This window comes from Triturus cristatus, chromosome 3_2 (assembly GCF_964204655.1).
Source record: "Triturus cristatus chromosome 3_2, aTriCri1.1, whole genome shotgun sequence".
Lineage (NCBI taxonomy): Eukaryota > Metazoa > Chordata > Amphibia > Caudata > Salamandridae > Triturus > Triturus cristatus.
The window spans coordinates 1,169,236,438-1,169,257,054 of record NC_140584.1 but is presented as its reverse complement, the minus strand read 5'-3'; the positions used below and the strand labels follow the sequence as shown (position 1 = coordinate 1,169,257,054).

General features: G+C 41.4%; 1 protein-coding gene and 1 long non-coding RNA gene across 6 annotated transcripts in view; one reads left to right on the top strand and one right to left on the bottom strand.

Annotated features, from left to right (window-relative positions):
* LOC146859369 (uncharacterized) overlaps positions 1-20,617 on the bottom strand; it is a 245,347-nt gene that overhangs the window by 85,657 nt on the left and 139,073 nt on the right. For all 3 annotated transcript variants that reach the window (XR_014980097.1, XR_014980099.1, XR_014980098.1), the window contains one exon: positions 8,689-8,826. This is a non-coding gene — a long non-coding RNA (uncharacterized LOC146859369). The remainder of the gene's footprint in view (positions 1-8,688; positions 8,827-20,617) is intronic.
* LOC146859370 (sterol 26-hydroxylase, mitochondrial-like) overlaps positions 1-20,617 on the top strand; it is a 139,929-nt gene that overhangs the window by 93,420 nt on the left and 25,892 nt on the right. For all 3 annotated transcript variants that reach the window (XM_085650049.1, XM_085650051.1, XM_085650050.1), the window contains exons 5-7: positions 13,222-13,419; positions 14,381-14,544; positions 17,925-18,091. In XM_085650049.1, the coding sequence (XP_085506175.1) occupies positions 13,222-13,419; positions 14,381-14,544; positions 17,925-18,091 (529 nt within the window). The remainder of the gene's footprint in view (positions 1-13,221; positions 13,420-14,380; positions 14,545-17,924; positions 18,092-20,617) is intronic.

The following is a 20,617-nucleotide window of genomic DNA, read 5'->3' as shown; positions in this document are numbered from 1 at the left end:
AACCCGTACAACCACTGGCAAGAAGGACCGGCAGAAAAGAATGAACCAGTAGAGAACTTAGTTATCAACATTTCCGATTATCACTTCAGTGACATTCAATTGAAAATCCTACAAAAAGGGACATCTTTTGTGCCAACCTCAGGCAGTAGCACGCTTGAACTCGACATCAGCTTCTTCAAACTAATGAGAAAGCTTAGACTACGCCATTTTTTTGACAACATTCTAAAACCTATCAAGGAACAAGAACAAGATCCCCTCATGGGTTTACAACTTAAAAGCACCTACATGGCACCAGTCAGCCATAAAAGTCTCGATTTGTTTGAATCTATAGTAAAGAAAGACATAGCGAAACTCAACACCAAAAAGACATTCAAACCTCACAATCTCACCAACAAAGAGTTGGGCATAATCAAAGCCATCGCACTAAATCCAGACATCATCTGCACCAAAGCCGACAAAGGGGGTGCACAAGTTATCCTCAACACCAACTACTACAATTCTCAAGTATCGGCCCACCTACAGGACACAAACACATACATGAAATTGGAATCTAATCCCACAACATCATACATGGGAATTTTACAACTCCTGATTCAAAAAGCTGTTGAAATGGGTACCATCAACGAGAAGGTAAAGAAATTTCTCATACAACCAAATCCAAAAAGCCCTACAATATTTATGGTACCCAAAATCCACAAAAACCCGACTAAACCACCATGTCGACCAATAGTCACCACACGAGGAAGCCTACACGAGCCAGTGGGCAAATATCTCGATCGTCACTTACAACCCAGTGTCAACAACATGAGATCATTCATTAAGGATACAACTGATTTCCTCATCAAACTAAACCAAATAACAATCACTGAAGATGAAAACATCACCCTATGTACAGTGGACGTCAATTCTTTATACACCTCCATCCCTCACCAATCTGGTTTGGAAGCCATTGAACAAGCACTACTACAATCCAACTACCCACAGGATCTACAAGTCTTTCTAATGGAACTGATGCAATTCACTCTCTTACACAGTTACTTTCAACACAATAACGAGTGGTTTCAGCAACTAACGGGCACTTCCATGGGAAATTGCGCAGCCCCAGCGTACGCCAATATCTTTATGAATCGGTTCGAAGAAGACAACATCCTTTCCATCCAAGCATGGACTGACCATCTAAAGCTTTATCTGAGATTCATTGATGACATTTTCATCGTATGGAAGGGCCCCATTGACATCCTTGAAAACCATTTGGAACAACTCAATCAAATTGATCAACGTATACAGTTCACTTCCAACACCAATTCCCATTCAATCACATTTTTGGACGTCAATATCACACGATCTTCTACCGGTTTTGAAACAGATCTGTACAGGAAAACCACGGATAGGAACAACACTCTCCACTATCAAAGTTTTCATCCCTTACCCCTCAAACAACATCTCCCGTATTCCCAAATGCTCAGAATCAAAAGAATCGTCTCAAATCCCATCAGAACCAACATACAAATGGATACCTTAATGAAGAGATTTAGATCTCGTGGATACCCGGATCATGTACTGCAAGAAGCACTGAAGCGATCATCAACCAAGACACGCAACAAACTTCTCAACCCTCAAATCAAAAACATCAAAAATCAAATCACAGTAGTATGCAAATACTCCACCATGAGCGCCTCATACAAACGCATCATCCGGAAACACTGGCAACTTCTTACTTTGGAACAGGATTTCAATCATATATTTGACGAGACACCAATTTTTGCCTTCACCAGGAACAAAAACATTGGGGAAATTTTGAAACAATCTCAACCTACTACCCAGCAAACATTCAAAGGCACCATCCCGTGCCTAAACTGCAACAACTGCAATAACATCATCAAAGGCAAATATGTGACAAACCCCATGAAAGGGCATAAAATCAAAATCAGAACGACAGCCACATGTGACACCTCTAACGTCATATATATGCTTAAATGCCCCTGTGGCATGATTTATGTTGGACAAACCGAACGAAAAATCAAAGTTAGACTTAACGAGCACAAATCTAACATTAGAACTAAACAGTTGAAGTCATCAGTTGCCCAACATTTCACAGAAGCAGCACACAAAATCAGCCAATTGAAATTCTGTATCCTGGAAACCGTCGACAAAAAAGAAGGGAGAGACAACCACAAATTCCTACTACAACGAGAAAACCATTGGATTTATTTGTTGAACTCTATGAAACCACATGGAATGAATGATCGTATAGAATTCACATGTTACCTATAGTGGTTACGACAACAACATTTTCATTATCCACCATTCATAATTGATGGACTATCTCCAGACATTGTTTCATTTAAGTCTCTGTGTTTTTTCAATAGCCTTACACCCTTTTATAACCATTTTCAGTGTTTTGATGTTTCTGTTCCCAAGTGTTGCAACTTCTCTCTCTTTCTTCTTTCCTCTTTCTTCTTTTTTACAAAATTTTTTCCTCTTACTTTTTTTCCCTTACTTTTTTCCCCTTACTTCACTTCCCCTACAACTGCTTACTCTTGTTTTCTTCATCCTCCAATGTTTATTCATCCTCCTCGAAAATTAACCGCTTATATTTCACACATTGTTCTCTTTTTTTCATGTCACGTTTGTCTAACTTTCTAAATTATCCCAGTATTTTCACAGTCTTTTTTTCACACAGCAATCCACTACACCCGCATAGTCTTCTTTCGCTCTTTAACGCATTGAACCGCACCACGTGATCACCTCTTTTTTCAGTCTCCGGACGAGATCCGGCACTAACCCACCATTGACCCCACACGTCGATGCTCTGCGCATTCGGTAAGAAAATACAACCTAATAACACCATTTTACTTTAGGGGTCGTTTGATCATCAATTATCTTTAACGATCGTCACACCCGTTACCATTAATAGCACAACCTTGTCCGTTACCTCGCATGCCACTCACTTGTTATTTCACTCAAAACACCTCCAACGTACACACCACACCACCCGAGGCCACTTATATCTTCACCACATCCCGTAATTAGTCGCATGCTATTCACCCCTCCGCTAATCCATCACCTAGGTATTTTTTTATTACCTATATGCTCACTGTCAAGGGACACACGGTTTCCATTCTCACTCTTAAACCCGCACTTACCACTGACCATTCACGTATTTGGTTAACTATCAACACTTTATCCTCGTATATTACACTCATGATATGTATCATTACTTGTAGATATCCCCTGACGAAGGCAATCTTGCCGAAATGCATTGGGAATGACAATGTAATTGCAAATTGTAAAGGAGACATTTCGTCTATGGATTAAAAGTGGCATCTTGATTTTCTATGAAGCAATAGAAAACAGTAAAGCTTCACTTTGTGAATATATTAACTTGTGATGAACTCCTTTTCTCCTTTGTTCGAGAAAAACACAAACCTGTTCTAATAATTAGAAACCCCGTTTGCGGACTTTCACCTGTGCCTGGGGGACACACCCCAAATCACTGGGGGTGCCTTTTCATGTTTACATATACACTCCACCTCGGAGAGTGATACCCCGTGAGCACGGTACACCCTTAAAGAATCTCCGGCAACTTGAGGGAGTGCGCGTACTATTTTCTTTTTCGATATTTAGATAATATCATTTCTGTTTTCAGAAAACAGCCCTTCTGAAGCAAGAAACACGTGTTGGCTGGTTGTGGATTTTATGCATTTAAATGGACAACTTTGAATAAAATCTAAAGCGAAGAAGCTTTTGAAATTAAAGGCTTTACATGGACTTCTCCAATGCTGTGCCATTTAATGTGTTGTGAATCTAACCCGCTACACCCATGTTTGCACTTTACCTAGTGTTTGTTGGTCTGGCGTTGGTATTGTAAATGTGACCTCCCCTGCCACAAATGGATACACTTTTCTACAACATTTGTTAGACTAGAGTTGGAATAGTAAATATTCACCTCCCCCCCCCCACGCACACACACACACAGGTGGGTCGCATTGTAATTGTGGTGTCGGTCGGAGGCAACTCCGACCGACATCGTAATTGGGCCCAGTGTATGTACTTTTCCCAATTATTGTAGGATTTTAGTTAGAATAATCTATTTGTTTGGTTATTTTTGTTTTATGAATTTGAGTTAGTTTGGTTACTTTATCGTGGAAATTTTGATCATACTTATTTTTTAAATTACTTTTTTTCTTTTGGTTATTTTTATACTGTTTTGTTTTTAAAACTATTTCCTATTTTTTTTTATGTTTGAAAGCTTTATTAAAGAGTTGATGACAAAAGAGAGATATCAGCATACATCGCAATAATACAGAAACCATTGAGAAACTTAACATTGCTAATATCACTATTAGAAACCACAAAGCATTTTAAGAGAATTTTTAACATTGAAGGAGGCAAAGGGAGGGATAGGGTAAGGGAGGAAAAGAGGGGGAAAGGGAAAGGAAGATATAAAGATATTAATATAAACCATACAATATCTAAAAATTACGACACATTTTCAAATTGTAAAAGTCGTAAAAAACGTAAAGAAATCAGCGATGCGAAATTACCATCATAAAACAAGCAATAAAATTAAACAAAACTTATACTGAATAGCAAAAGGAGAGAGTTCCAGACGTTCAAGGAGGTTTAAAATTTTCTGCATTGAGACATATAGGTTTCTTTAGGGCCAAACAGTCCAAATACGTGGTGAGAGGCAACCAGAAAAAATCAACATTACGAACAGGTTTACAAGTGGAGGCAAAGGAGACGTCCAATCTGTGAAAGTGGCATAATGAGTTCCACCAACCTTGCAAGGAGATAGAAGCTAGAGATTTCCAATTGGAAGAAATATGTTGGAAGGCAAGCGCAAGCGTCCGGTCAAAAAGACCGTGTAGATGAGCAGGGAGATTCAAGGAGTCAGAAAGGCTACCCAGAAAGAGAAATGAGTGTGTAAAGGAGGAAGGAAGAGGGAAGATACGAGAGAGGCATGACCACACTTTCCCCCAAAAGGTAGAGACAACAGGGCACAGAAAGAACATGTGGAAAAGGTCAGCATCAGAAGAAGAACAAGTCCAGCATTTAGAGTCAGAGGAGGGAGAAAAGCGGGATAAAGAAAGCGGAGAAAGGTAGAGCCTGTGATACAGATAAAATAAGGATTGAGTAAGAGAAGCAGAGCGGGAGATTTTTAGAGATCTGGACCACAGCTTATCCCAAAGAGTAGTTGACCAAGTACAACAAAAATCCGTTTCCCAAGAAAGCTCCACTTTAGATTTGACACGATTGGGATTAGGAGATAGAAGAGATTTATAGATGAGAGATGCTTTAGGGAGTGTAGCAAGAATATTAAGAAGAGAAGGAGGAGGCGACGATGATGATGAAGAGGGAAGAGAGTAGAAACGGTCAAGGATAATTGCCATGAGGGTTGTGAATTTCCGCAAAAAGGAGCGAGGGCACCGAAATAAAAGTTGAAATTGGGGAAAAGAGCAAGGAGATACACCATCAAAAAGTTGGTTGACCCACATTACGCCCTTTACCCTCCATGCTTTCCAAAAAATGGGTCTATTTTTTAAAAGGATAAGAGAGTTATACCAAATAGGAGAATTTAAGAAGGATGTACGTGTGACCTCGGAGGGAAGAACCAAAGGGCTTAAAAGAGAAGAGGTATGTTTGAATAGGGGGCAAAGAGAAAAAGGATTCCTGGAAGAGAATCGCATCACCTCGGCAAAGGAAAAGGGTGATAGTAAAGATTGCTCAATAAGAAGCCAGAGGGGCGTGAAAGGAGAGAGAGTTGATGAGATCCATCTCGAAGCCTGACGTAAAGAAAAGGATCTATGATAAAGACGGAAATCAGGGAAATTAACCCCACCATTGGATTTAGGCTTACGGAGAGTGGCAATGGAAATTCCGGATTTCTTACCTTTCCAGAGAAAACGAGAAAGAAGAGAATCAATTTTTTTAAAGTAAAATGTAGGGATGTGAACCGGTAGCATAGAGAAGGTATAAATTAAAATAGGGGCAATCATCATTTTAATTGAATCCAAACGACCCCACCAGGAGAGAAAGAGGGCATTCCAGGCTGAGAGCGACTGATCAATCCTGGAAATAACTGCCGACAAATTCAATTTAACCGAAGATGAGATGGAATTGGAAAACAGAATGCCAAGGTACTTAATCTTGGAGCTACTCCAGGCAAAACCAGTAGCAGAGAAAAGATGGGGGAGACAGGATGAGGTGAGAGGGAGAATTTCGGTTTTGTCCGAGTTGATCTTATAACCGGAAACCAAAGAAAAGGAATGAAACTCGGATAATAAAGGCGGAACGGAGGATTCAGGGTCAGAAATAAATAGTAAGATGTCATCCGCAAAGGCAGAAAGTTTCAATTGATTGGAGCCATATGGGAAACCAGAAATGGAAGTGTTATTGCGAATGGAGGATAAGAAGGGTTCAAGAGATAAGACAAAAAGAAGTGGGGAAAGAGGACAACCTTGGCGAACACCCCTCTGAAGATTAAAAGATGGAGAAAGTTGTCCATTCACAAGTACCGAGGCCTTGGGGGCAGAATATAGGAGAGAGACAAGGGAAATAAATTTGGGACCAAAGCCATGCCACCGCAATGAAGCGAACAAAAAAGACCAGTCAACCCTGTCAAAGGCCTTCTCTGCGTCAACAGAGATAGCAGCAAGAGGGGTTAAAAGTGAGGGAGCTTTATTTAGGACGTTAAGAAGAAGGCGAGAGTTGTCCGAGGTAAGCCTGCCCTTAACGAAGCCGCATTGCTCTTTGCCAATGAGGTGAGGCATAAGGGGGTCTAGGTGCATTGCAAGTAATTTGGCAAAGATTTTGTAGTCTACATTGACTAACGAAATCGGTCGGTAGTTTTTACAAAACTGGTGGTCGCGACCTTCTTTGGGGATCAGACAGATGGAAGCATCTTGAAAAGTGCCTTCAGCCTTGCCAGATGAAGAGAATGATTGAAAGAGGGTTAAAAGTTTAGGTAATAAAATATCTGAAAAATGTAAATAAAATTCCACAGGAAAGCCGTCCGGGCCAGGGGTCTTCCCCTTAGTAAGGGCTGACAAGGCTACAGAGAGTTCATGGAGAGAGAGATCGAGGTCAAGGTCCGGAAAATTCAGGTGAGAATTAGACGGTGTAGGGAGCTTCTCAAAATAACTCTGAATAAGGGAAGGAGTGGGAGGACACTCTGGGGTATAGAGATTCTGATAAAACAATTGAAACTGTTCAAGGATTTCTTTGTCTTTGTGGAGAAGAGTGCCAGCAGAAGAATATATAGAGTCTATAAGAGTGCGTTCCTTACGGGACTTGAGATAATTGGCCAAGAGCTTACCAGATTTATTGCGACCTCCGTAATACCGTGCACTACTGCGAAGGAGAATCGAAGAAGCATTATCTGTAGTTAATTTGTTGAATTCTAACTTAGCTCGCAGGAGATCCGGTGACATAAATTTATCAGAAGAAGTGTAGAACTGGTGCTCCAGAGTTTTTATATGAGCCAGGGAGGATTTCCGCTTTTGAGTAAACTGTTTCTTCTTCCGAGAGACAAAGTCAATGATGAAACCCCTCGCGGAAGCTTTAAAGGAGTCCCACAGAGTGTGAGGGGAAATACTAGGGTCTGAATTAAGAGAGAAAAATTCCTCAACGAAAGAGCGAAAAGAAGAAGAAAAATTGGGATCAGTGAGGAGTGCACTGTTGAAGCGCCACCGGGAGGGTTTAGGCTGTGGCGGGAGTAGGTCAAAATCTGTCACGATGGGAGCGTGGTCCGAGATGACAATAGGTTCAATGGAAGAAGACAGAACGTTCTGAGATAAAGAATTAGAGAGGAAAATATAGTCAAGACGAGAGAAGGATGAGTGAGGAGGAGAGAAAAAGGAATAGTCCAACGTGTCAGGGTGTGAAAGACGCCAAGAGTCAATAAGATGTGATTGTGAGATAGTACTAAGAAATTGTTTGTGGGGTTTATGTGGTGTGAAACGGACTGTGGATTTGTGGTCGAGGAACGGATCAACAATCTGGTTGCAGTCACCACCAAAAACAAATGATACATCCTTGTATTGAACACATTTCTCTGTAATCAAAGGCCAAAAAGAACAGTCTGCTTGTACAGGGCCATAGACATTAAAAACAGTCAAAGGAATCGAGTTTATCAATAATTTAGCCAGTACCCAACGACCTTCAGAGTCCGTCTCCTGAGACAGAACCGTACATTTAAGCCTCTTGTGACAGAAGATAGCAACTCCATTCTTTTTGTTGTCAGAGGGTGAAAATAAAACTGTACCCACCCAGCTTCTTTTTAACTTCAGAGATTCAACATCATTAAGATGAGTTTCTTGCAAGAGAGCAATATCTGGATTGTAGGAGGCCAAATGGGACAAAACTCTCTGCCGCTTAATGGGGTTAATAAAACCTTTTACATTCCATGTAATAACTTTGAATTAACAAATAACATAGAATCAAGTAGGACAGAAGAAGTAAAGAAGAAAAGGCATACGCAAAAGACAAGTCGAAAAGGAGAAAACTTTGAGAGATATCGATGAAATAGGTTGAGAAGAGAGGAAAAAGGGTGAATAGAAACAAAGGAGAATCGGAATTGATCAACCAGTACAGGGAAGAGAAAAGGATAAAGGAAACGGAAAAGGAAAGTAAGTACAAGGAGAGACAGCACATATCCCAAAGGGACGACTGAGGAGAACATACCTGAGGGGAGTACGAAATAGGACAACGGGGATATGGCGACACTCAACGAGACAGATCCCCCGAGACGGGAGACCAGGCCGGATTGCACCGGAACAAAGAACATAACCGAAGAGCCAGGTTGAGAGGAAGTCGGTCCATCTAGATAAATGAATAAAAAATGAATAACATTTGAGAACATGAAGACATACTATGACGAACCAAGGGTGAAAATACAAATGTTGAAGGACAAAAACTGGACACAATTCTTCGACAAAGGTATGAGGGTATTTGAAGTTAGAAACATGTGAGTAAGAAAAACCTATTTATAATCTAATACGTAGAAAATTAATAAACGGAAACAGAGACAGGGACAGAAATGGGTGACCTGTAAGGGAAGCAAAAGTTAGACATTTCAAGTAATCTGAAAGTGTAAAACAATTAAACAACAATCAGCCACAAGAAGAGGAGGAGGTCTCCATAGCAGAGTTAGAGCGGATATGAATGAACTTTTTGAGTTCAGCAGGATCCTGGAAGGTCCAAGTCTGATTTTGTAACGTAACTTTGAAAGTGCATGGGTGAAATAAACCAAATCTAGCACCAAGGGACCTCAATGGAGCTCGCAGGGTCAAAAATTCCTTCCGACGAGAGGCAGTAGCATTTGAAACATCTTGGGAAAGATATACTCTCTGACCCAACCAGGAGATCTGACGCTTGGCTCTGGACGCTGAAAGGACAGAGAGAAGATCTGTGAATTTCAAAAAAAGAATAATGACTCCTCTTGGCCTGGTTGACGTGGATGAGCGAGGACCAAGTCTATGCGCTCTCTGAATATTGAGGGAGGTGGTGGATGGCATATCCAAAAGCTTCGGGAGAAAGGAGGAGAAAAAGAGCACAGGGTCGTCCCCTTCTAAAGATTCCGGCAAACCATAAATACGGAGGTTGTTCCTCCTGTTCCTGTTTTCCAATTCCTCCGTGTGTTGCTGTAGCGCCAGAACAGATTTTTCTAAGGAGGAAACCCTCTGGGAAGTAGAATGAAGGTCCGAAACCTGTTGCTCCACAACTGTAACTCTGTTGTCTATAGATGACCATTTCTCCTCAAGAAACTGCATCTTACTATTGGTCTCCTCAACAAAAGGCCGAAGGGCACGAATTTCCTCAAAAAGCATCTCCATGGAAATAGGGGATGATGGCTTCTCCGACGAAGACGCATCTTGTTTGAGGCGCTTGGAAGATGAAGCTGACGGAGGTGAGGATTTGTTTGAAGGAGGCTGTGTTGAGGAGGATCGAGGGAGGGTTACTCCCGCCATTGGTGCTACCTTGGGAGAAGATCCGTCGCTGTATGAGGTGAAGAGGTTACCACAGGAGAGTTCCCCGAAGGGGTAAAGACGAACTTCGGATTACGTAGCTTGCCCATAGAAGCCAGTCAGAAATGACAAGCAGCAAACAAGAGGACGACTGTGAGGTAAGACCAAAAAAGTGAAGGCATTCAGTCGCATAGAGGTGGAGCAGTAACCATAGGAGAGCTTGTAGAATGAATAAAGAAATGTTCCAGAGTAAGCCGAGACAAGCCAGTGCCAAACTAAGCAAAAAATGAAGAGCGCAGGGCCAGTAACCAACCAGGTCATGGACGTCCCTCGTCAGAGGCAGTGATGAGCGCAATCAAAAAAGGAGGCAGGAACATAGCAATAAAGTCATTTATCAGAAATTACCTCATTCCATCCACGTAGGGCAGCACAAGCTAGAAGATATCCATGTGGCATGGCAGAGCCCAGAAAGGATGAAACAGCATTCAGGAGGCGTAGAACCCCAAAAAAAGGGCAATGTAGAGCAAGTGCAGCCAAGGCAGCAGAAAAACGAGCATCGCGCCTCAAACAAAATGGCGGCCGCTCTCTGAGGAGAGAACGAATGTGGTGAAAAAAGGGGCACCCAGGTCCTAAAAAAGCATCAAAAGGCGCTCACCAGAAGCGCGCTGCATTCCGACATGAGAATCCAATGTTTGTGGTGGTGAAATGTTCTTCGGAGAGGAACCGGGACAAAGGAGAAGCTCCGGTGCGTCGGAGGTCCCGCGTCAGGCGGCCATCTTGGTCGGCGTCGTGGCCACGCCCCTATTTCCTATTTTTTATATTTTGAAAAATTCAATCTTTGTTACATATTTTCAAAAAGTATTTTTAAAGGTTTAATACATGTAAAATGTTTTTACATATTTTGCAAATAGTAATACATATACATATTTATATTGTGTTGCATTTAACATAAATTAATGTATTTTACTTAACCATTATTTGTATAGTATAATTATTTTAAAGTTTTATATTTATTGTTAAGAACACTCTTTCAAAGTTAATCAATTAATGTATGTTACCTTTTAGCATGTATTAGATACTTTTACAATGTTACAAAATAATTTGCCTTTTATTTTAAATTTAAAATAATGTTGAATTAAGTTAAATACTATACCTACCCATATAATGTTAATATTTTGGACCAAGATATTTTGGTAGTTGATGTTTTTGCACTTTACATTATAAGCATGTAAAGTTGATATTTTCTTTCTTGATAATTCCGTACCATATTTTTTAACACAATATTTTTTAGATTGATATTGTGTTATAGAACCAATATGCTACTGCCTCTGGTCAATGTACTAGCCTGCAGTAGTGATTACTAATATCTCAAATAGGTCAGAGTACTTTATTGTGCCGGAGAACTGGTACAAACGGGACTGGAAAATGCTACCGGCGCTAAGACTGGCACTTGTACACGTCTTCTGTTGACTTCAGATTACAGACTTTGCATACTTTGGATCAGACAGCAATTTGCACCACATAACCAAAAAGCTCTACAAAAGGCCATAATAAAAAACAAAAAACTCTCTCCACATTGTATTGGAGTATTTCATTAAGAGAGGAAATAATTTTCCTGCGGTCTACAAAATTGTGTAACTAGCACATAAGTCCTTCACCTCAGTGTACCTGACACGCTGTTCAAACAAACCCAATCACATCATAAATAAAAGTTGATGTAATATTAGATTAATTACAAACAACAGAAAAAGATATGTATTTAAGTCAGATTTACATTTTAATAAATTGAACACAGTATTAAGGACATACTAGATACTATTATTGTGGATAAACCTGTATTACTCTACATTTAACTGTATCTAACACAATAGCACAATCTGGTTCTCGAGCTTCCGACCAAGAGGACGTCTCATTCTTCTCTTAAATATGACTTCGTTTTTCCTGTTCTGTCGTCCAATTCTTCTCATTCCTTAATAGTTCCTCAAAAGCAATTCCTGTTAGACTTTGAACAGGATCATTTACTAGACTACAAATGCATCTTACCCTAAAAATATTCATAAATAGATTTCCATATGCTGTCCTACTTTTGTCAGAATTGCTTTCAACACCACACTCTTAGGAGTTGAAGATCCCCAAAATCTTTCAAATTAGGATCTAAGGACCAGATTACTAAAAGACTGGTTGCAGAAATTAGTTCCAAACGTTTTGTGACCAATCTTTATTTTTGCATATCAGTGAATGAATGAATAGATCATATCACAAGATCTTCAGCCACAGTGTGTAGCAGAATGAATATTAATTAGGCCATCACTTTGTACAACTCCCTGTGATTGACTACAAACACAGGAATGGTGGCTTGCAGGGAACAGCAGGCCACCACACCCATGTTTGCATTGCCAAATAGGGAGCAGTTTTTTTGTAAGAATGAATGGTGCAGCTTTGAAAGAAAAAAAAATCCATTTGGGTATGTAGGGGGAGCAGACAAAGGACCTCCTGAACTGCTGCCTACACCCCGCGAGGCTGTGTACATGATTCATGAATATGTTTCCACCTCCTTTTGAGGTGTTGACAACAGATTTATATTTTGCAATTGCCGTCACACAGTATTCATACCATACCCAATCACAATAGGAGGGAATGCCCCTTCCTAATTATGATTTGGTTTGAATCAGTAACCCATCTTGTGACCCTGCAATGCTTTTTCAAAATTTCACACAATGTGTTTAATACCTACTGAAAAGCCATTTGCAGTAGATAACCTGTGATTTTGTAAATTACAATGCTAGCATCTGTATAATGGCTTTGTTCATCTTACCCTATAATTCACTAAGGGCTGCTAGTTTTATCCTTAGCCTGTATAACTGTAAAGCTTGGAAGTCCTGGACAGGACAATGCATACACCCCCAAACCTGCAGGTTGTTGAGGACATAAGAGTATTTGTCCAAAGAAGACCTTGCCAGGGGTCTGACTTTAAGGAAAAAGTCAACCGCTCCAACGTGCCACCAGAGTGCACTGGGATTTTGCTTTTTCCAACTTATAATTGGACCCAAAATGTCTTTATGTAAGCAACTGAGGATTTTATTGAGTAGCTAGATGGGTTGCATCTGTAGAAGACATATTGAAGCAAGTGAGTATTGTGTCTAGACCCAAACAGCATTAATTATTTTTTTTGTTCCTAATTTTACTATGTTGAAGTTTGGATTGAGGCTTCCATTGTCTAAACTTGATAATCCACCCATCCCGCTGACAGGTATCTGCACCATCCTGTTCGAGGCCCGGCTTGGCTGCCTGGAAAAGGAAATCTCCCCGGAAACCCAAAGGTTTATCGACTCTATTGGCCTCATGTTGAGAAATTCTGTCTACACCGAGCTTCTGCCCAAATGGACAAGGGGAATTTTGCCGTATTGGAAGAACTACCTGGAGGCTTGGGACACCATCTTTGATTATGGTAAGGGGAAGACTCCTAAGAAGTGTGGGGGGGCGGTGGGGATGAGGGGGGCTGGTTTCATACAAGGTTGGTGTTTAGTGAAAACTGACTTGTAGTGAATACCACTGCCCAGCACTGTGAGAATGAGAGCAGAACTTGGAACTGCTTTGTACACGATGTAACATCATAAGACTTTAATCCCGGCGGCCCACATCCTTTGTCAGCTCTGACATTTCGCCACCTCTGTCCAGACATAGAAACATCCCCAGACCCTGAAAGGTATGTAGCGAGGAGGTCAAATTTCAAACCACATTTACCCACCACTCAGTATACCTTGTACAGGGTACCCTTGCATAAATGTCCTAAACATCTGTATTGTATTGTAATTGCATTTATATAGTGCTTACTACCCCTGACGAGGTGTTGAAGCGCTTTTTCAGGGAGTAGCCCGCTACTCCGGGACCCAGAAAGGATTAGTGGTAAATTAGTATAGTGAAAATAGGAAAGTAATTTGAGTGGTGGATATTTTAGTCAATTATTTGGATTGCGAAGGATAGTGAAGGGATAGAAGAGGGGAAAGGTTTGCATTTACATAGCGCTTGCTACCCTTAATGGGGTATTGAAGCGCTTTGTCGGCGAGTAGCACACTACTCTGGAACCCATACGGTGTTAGTGGTGAATTAGTATAGTGAAATATGAAATCAATTTGAGTGGTGGATATGTTAGTCAGTTATTTGGATTAACAAGGATAACAAAAGGGTAGAAGAGGTAAAAAAGGTCTTGCATTTGTATAGCGCTTGCTACCCATGATGAGGTGTTGAAGTGCTTTTTCTGTAGGAGGAGGGGGCATCCAATGTCAGGAACTACATCCTTTTTTCTTCTTTTTAGTTGCCACAAGCCTCAAAAACAATTAAAGAAAAGTCATGAGTGAAGGCGCTGTGAGGCGCTGGGGTCTTCTGAATCTTTACTTCTTTACCTGTAGGCAGGAAACTGATCAATAATAAGATGGAGAAGATCCAGGATCAATTGGACAATGGGCAGGAAATGCAGGGAGAATATCTCACTTATCTGCTGTCCAGCGGGGCCTTGACTCTTGATGAGGTGTGTGGAAGCATGGGGGAGCTGCTGCAGGCTGGCGTGGACACGGTAGGTGGACCTATGGCACCAAGGAACACCACACTTCAAGAGTGGCAAACCAATTTAAAATGTTTACTAGAACCTTATCAAAGTACGAGTTTACTCATCTCTCTCTCTTACATTCTCTGTAACTCCCCTACTTGCATACCATCTACCATACACCATTCTAAGCAAATAACTATTGTTCAACACTTTGATGGTTTCTCGTCTCATTCTGCGCGGTGGCCTGTATTGATTGCACCAATTTTCTCTTTCGTGTAGCACATTCTCACTGGTAAACGTGTGGGCTGCTGCCCCAAAAAATTCATCTTTTTTCTTGAAACTATGTAAATTGCACGATTTTATTCCAAACATGTTTTTATTTTCAATGTAAATTTAAATCTAAATTAATGTTATTGCATAATATTTATACCCATGCATGCATACCTTTACGTTAATCACAGATCTCCTCTCCAATCAGGACCTCCATAAGCCATATGTAGGACAGCGTGGAGAGTAACTTTGGTGTCCCCACCCCTCAGCCCAAATGCTTAATACTTTATACATCCCGACCCATTCAAACAGCAAGCCCAACACCTTCAATTGTAGCTTGTGCCTAAATTGAGCTACGGTCTCAAAACTGTTCCTCTTGATGACACGTTATTGTCATTACCTTTTATTTCATTTATACTGTAATGCAAATCTCTCTCTCTCTCTCTCTCTCTCTCTCTCTCTCTCTCTATATATATATATATATATATATATATATATATATATATATAATCTGTCACAAAGAGGTGGTCCCCACTGTATAATTATAGTTATGTCAGCGTTTCCATAGGAAGAGTGTTTTGAGTTTCACTAATAACTTTGGTGCTTCACTAATAATGTTGGTGCCCTAAAAAAACTTCATCCATCGACACTTCTTCCTAGAATGTTTTGGAGTGATCCATCAAGCGGGGGCCAAACTGTGGTTTTGCCATGTTAATTTCCTTAGGACGTTTGGGGATTCGATATAGAGAAAACTGGCTGAACGGAATTACATCTGTTCTGCCATTTTGGAGAAATGTGTGTGTTTAAGGAGGTATTCTGGGTGGTCATGAAGAAGTGTTATCTGGATGGTTGGCCCCTCGGAAGGCCCACAGGGACATTTATTAAAATATGGGGCCTTCAAGTGGCTCTGGGAGCATTTTCTCCCTTTGGCCATTTCAGTACAGCCGTACCAAAAGGTTCGATTGGCTGACCCTACAGAAACTGAATGGTGCGTCCATCATTACATGACTTGGTTCCGAAAAACGTTTTTTTGCGAATAGGCCATAAGGGGACAGGATAGGTACACCCTGACTACCAGGGCAATGCTAAATGAATTTAAAAAAAAGAATTGGTGGAGAGTATTGGAGTACCAAGCACCTGGTACTGAAAATATTTAAAAATATATTTGCATGAGATATTCTCTCAGTAAGGTGGCATTCAATCATCAACCAATAGAAAGAGCTCCTGGAGGTGCGGGGATAAGGGCAGCAACGGAGGGCTGCGTCAAAGTAGTGGACTAGCGAGTGACTGGACAGGGGCACACACACAAGAGTGAGAGCAGGGATAGGGGCAGAAATGGGGCAGTGGTGGCACAGGGGCAGTGGGAGCACAACGGACCAGGGAGGGGACAGGGGCCCAAACATGGAGAACGGAGGACAGGGGTAGCAAGATGACCAGGGAGGGCTAGGGGCAGGGGCAGCAGCAACACTACAGACCACAGAGGGCAGTAAGGAAGGGGCAGGAGCACGTGGACAGTAAACAGAGGGCAGGAAGGACAGGGGCAGGTGCAGGGGCAGCGAACGTATCCCCTAGGGCAGGCTGTAGTGGTTTGGTCACTCACAGGGAATGTCCGGTCTCCACCTCGCTTCATGCATATGGCTCCTTGACTTCACATGTTTCCTGGTTCATGTCTCAAGCTCCAACTGTGGTCTCTTCCAACTATTATGTTACTCTCTGTCCCAGCACCTTTAGTCTTCTGATATTAATAATTCCCAATCTGCTGATGATTCACACTTCCTATGAAGAGGATCTTATCTCAACTGCTCCAGACATTCCCCTTGAAAAATACTCTCCTCTAGCCTAAACCACATCCCTCCCAGAACATGTATAATCTGGGACATTTAAATGTCAATGTCATCTTTCTCTCCATCCTCTCTTTCAGTCTCTTGATATGAGTTAGGTACACTGGCAAGTGTTTGATGGCTCCACTTTTAATTGATCTGTATCCTTTTATGATAGTGGCTTCCAGAACTGGCTTTAATATTTTGTGCAAGGTTTTATCATTGATTTCTACAGTGACAAAACACCACCCTCTTATTATAATGATTACATATTTCTCTACCTCTCTCCATCTCCCTCTCCCTCTCTCTCCCTCTCTCTCCCCCTCTCTCTCTCTCCCCCTCCCCCTCTCTCTCTCTCCCCCTCTTTCCCTCTCTCTCTCTCTCTCTCCCTCTCTGCCTCTCCTATCACTTACCTACCAATCTTACTGTTTTGATCAGACATTCCCAAGTTATTAGCGAAGAAAAATCTAAGGGCCTGATTTAGATCTCGGTGAATAGGCTACTCTGTCACAACGGTGTCAGATATACAGTTTGCCGAAATATAAATCCCATAGGTTATAATGGGATTTATATTTCAGCGGATGGGATATCCGTCCCCGTTGCAACAGAGTAACCCATCCACATAGATCTAAATCCGGCCCCAAATCTCCTGTTTGACCATTTAGCAATCTTTCTTGAGCTGCTCCCTCAGGCTTCTCCCACTAACATTCATCAAGTTGCAATTCTGCGTTTAGGAGGTTTGATTCATTTCTTACACAACATTCCTTATTCACTTGAAAGGAGTCTCTTAAAGAGTGGGCCTGTGTGAAATTTTAAAGATGCTGTTGAAATTTGTAAAATTTATGAACTTTCCTGAAATATCCTTTATGGAATATCTTGTAGCTTTGCCAGTGTGCACCTCATGCAACAAAATGTCTTGCAAGGAACAGTCAGGAGACTGATTCACACAGAAAATGTGATGTCAAGGGAAATTTTCTGCTTCAACCAATCTCCTGCCAGTATCTCACTTAACAATTCTAACGCAATGTGTTCACGTGCTTAAAAAATAGAAAAAGTGATGCAAGGAACCATCATACCACATTTCAAAATGAAAGCTTAAATTTACAAACATTCCATAGAATTTCATGAGGAAAAAAATCCAATTTTGCTTACCCTTTACCCACATCTGGGGGCATATTACACTAAAATGAAACTTACACTTTCTTGTGAGCTCGAGGGCTTCAGTTCGTTCTTATGTATTTTAAAGTCATTTATTTTCTGTGCTTCAGTGACTCACAGGCCTGTGATATGCTTCCTTCTTGGTTTCACTGTTTATAGACTTCAAACACCATGACTTGGACACTATATGAGCTGGCGAAGCATCCAGAGATCCAAAACTCCCTTTACCAGGAGGTGGCTAGCATTATCAAAGGGGACCAGATAGCCACTGCTGAAGACCTCAACCAAATGCCGCTGCTCAAGGCTGTCGTCAAAGAGACTCTACGGTAAACTCCTGACACACCACACCAGTGAGGGCATATTAATGGTCTCCGATAGTAAAGTGCACATTTTTAATGAGGAAAATCCAATTGTTAGTAAACAACCAACAATCAAATACAGTTTCTACATTTGGGATTATCTTGCTGTCTTTTCCATGTCCCTCAGCACACTCTGTGAGACAAGTGGAATGTCAATAGAGATCAAAGATAGTCTCACAGGCTGGTGGCTGAGAAGGCAAGGGTATGGAGGTTCTACCATTCAGGTGTGATGCTCTAAATGGCAAGGAGACAAGAATTAGGAAGATCTGTGTGGAGTAAGGAACTTGTGGTTGTAATTGACAGAAAGTCTAGCACAGAAATTACTTAATTGTCACCACCATATCACAGAACTGATATATTCATTAGGTGTATAGAAAACTGTATCTAGGTTTGTGGTAAATAATTTAATTACCGGTACTTAATTTGATGCGGAAAATTAATAAGAATAGCTCAGTAAAATAAGAGGCAGAATCCGTGGTATTAGAGATTTGGAACGGGCTTTATTCCAATAACAATTCGAATTGTTGGCTTCATATTCCATCACCACGGAGGTTCAGGAAGTGAAGGACCATACATTATTGACAGGTAATCATTTTTATAGAAGAGGCATTACAGTGAAACAGATGCAGGAGGCGTAACAGTTGATAACAGAGATAAAGATATACATGCGTAACTAAAATGGGTGTAACTAGGCGTAACTAAAGAACGTCATTAGGTATGATGTCACAAATGGGTGGTTCCATGAAAGAATTTCGCAATGTCAGCAAAAAATACTTGGCAGAGATGCGCGCGCAGCAGCATGACGTGTGATTTGACGTGCAACTAGGGGGAGAATGGGACTTGACATTTAGCTCTACATGTGGAGACAAAAGTCTGGGGTTATGTCAACCTAATCCCAAATCATATCTAATATCCTATGTTTAAAGAACTGTGTTATCCAAAAAGAGAGGTCTCTTAGGATAGAATCTTATTCTATACTGACTATACTGACTGTTAGTGCGTGTACAAGCGTCTAAGTGTCTACACTAGATGCGAGGGGGTAGGAATATTCCATGGTAACAGGGTTTATGAATTACTTGCATGAGGACAGCGAGGCCTGGCCCCTTTGCACGGTAGCTGGAGGAATGTTTACCTAAACTGCTAGACAGGAATGCATCGGATGAGGGGCGGAGGAGATAATCTTGAAGGTGAAGTACAGTTTTCTGGCAGGCTACGGGCTGGATCAGGCACCGTTAGCCGCGCATGGAGTAAGACAAAGTTCATGGTCACAGATGCAGGCTCAGACTGGAGCTTTCAGAGGCAGAAGGCAAGAAAAGGCTTGGTGGCAGAATCAGGGCCTACTCGCCTGGACTGTAAAATGGGATAAATGAACCATATAAAGCCGGTGGCCTTTCATACTTTAGGAATAGAATATCCAGCCCATTCATGGCGGATCTGAAAGAGGACATGCTGACGGTGGACGCACATGTGTTTGCGTCTTCATAACTGGAACTGGAGGGAACATACATGTACTTGTGACTTATACATGAAACCGTTGGGGTCCAAGATAGGGGACATAACCGACCATAAAAATCCATATTTCCACATTCCCTCCTTGTCCCCTACTGGCCCTTAGGAGATATCAATCTTCATCAATCCATCGATCTGTTCATATAACATCATTTGTTCTTCTTTCTTCTTCCGGGATCTCGAACGAAAACTTGGATGTGGGATACATGAGGTGGCACACAGACCACAAATCGCTGGCCCACATTGTAGACATAAGCAGCAACTGAATAGTATGAGAAAGCCAATACCTAGGAAGGAGAGCATTCTCCATCCCCAGGCTGACAACACGCCCCAGAACCAACCGGACCAAGTCCAGGTGCCTGGACTCTGGTGTATCTGGCTTACAATCTTATGAAGGCGGGTTATGGCTTTATATACTGACGGTGAATTTTCTGGTATGAAAATGCAACAACTTGATCCGATGACCCTACAAGCTCCGCCCCTATCGGCCAGGATGACGTCAAGGACAAGACGATTCTGAAGCACAACAATCCGCATAGCAGACTGCTCTTCTGTTAAATTGCCTAAGGCGGAAATAGTTTCGTTCACTACTGCTTCAAGGGTTCTGGTTAATCTACGTATCAACTTACTATTAGTGACTGTACCTATATAGGGGAAGAAACCTTTATTGAAATCTGTGTATTTTTCCCATGCTGTTTCAGTGTAATCGACGATTGGGAGATCTCTCCGCTGTCTATTGTGTACTAAATGAGTATTTTTATGATAATCAGGAGGAGCTAGGAAAACAGGTGGTAGGAGGAATGCTATGTAACAGGTACCATCCCAATCTAGAGGTAGGCGTATATATGCGGTCTGGCCACATATAAAGTAGGAATGACGAGAAGCTCTAAATGTAGACTTGCCTTGATCACTGAATTTTATCACAGTGGTGCATTTACTATGGCCCATGTGTATGGAGCCATTCTTTCTTATACATAGTTCCCC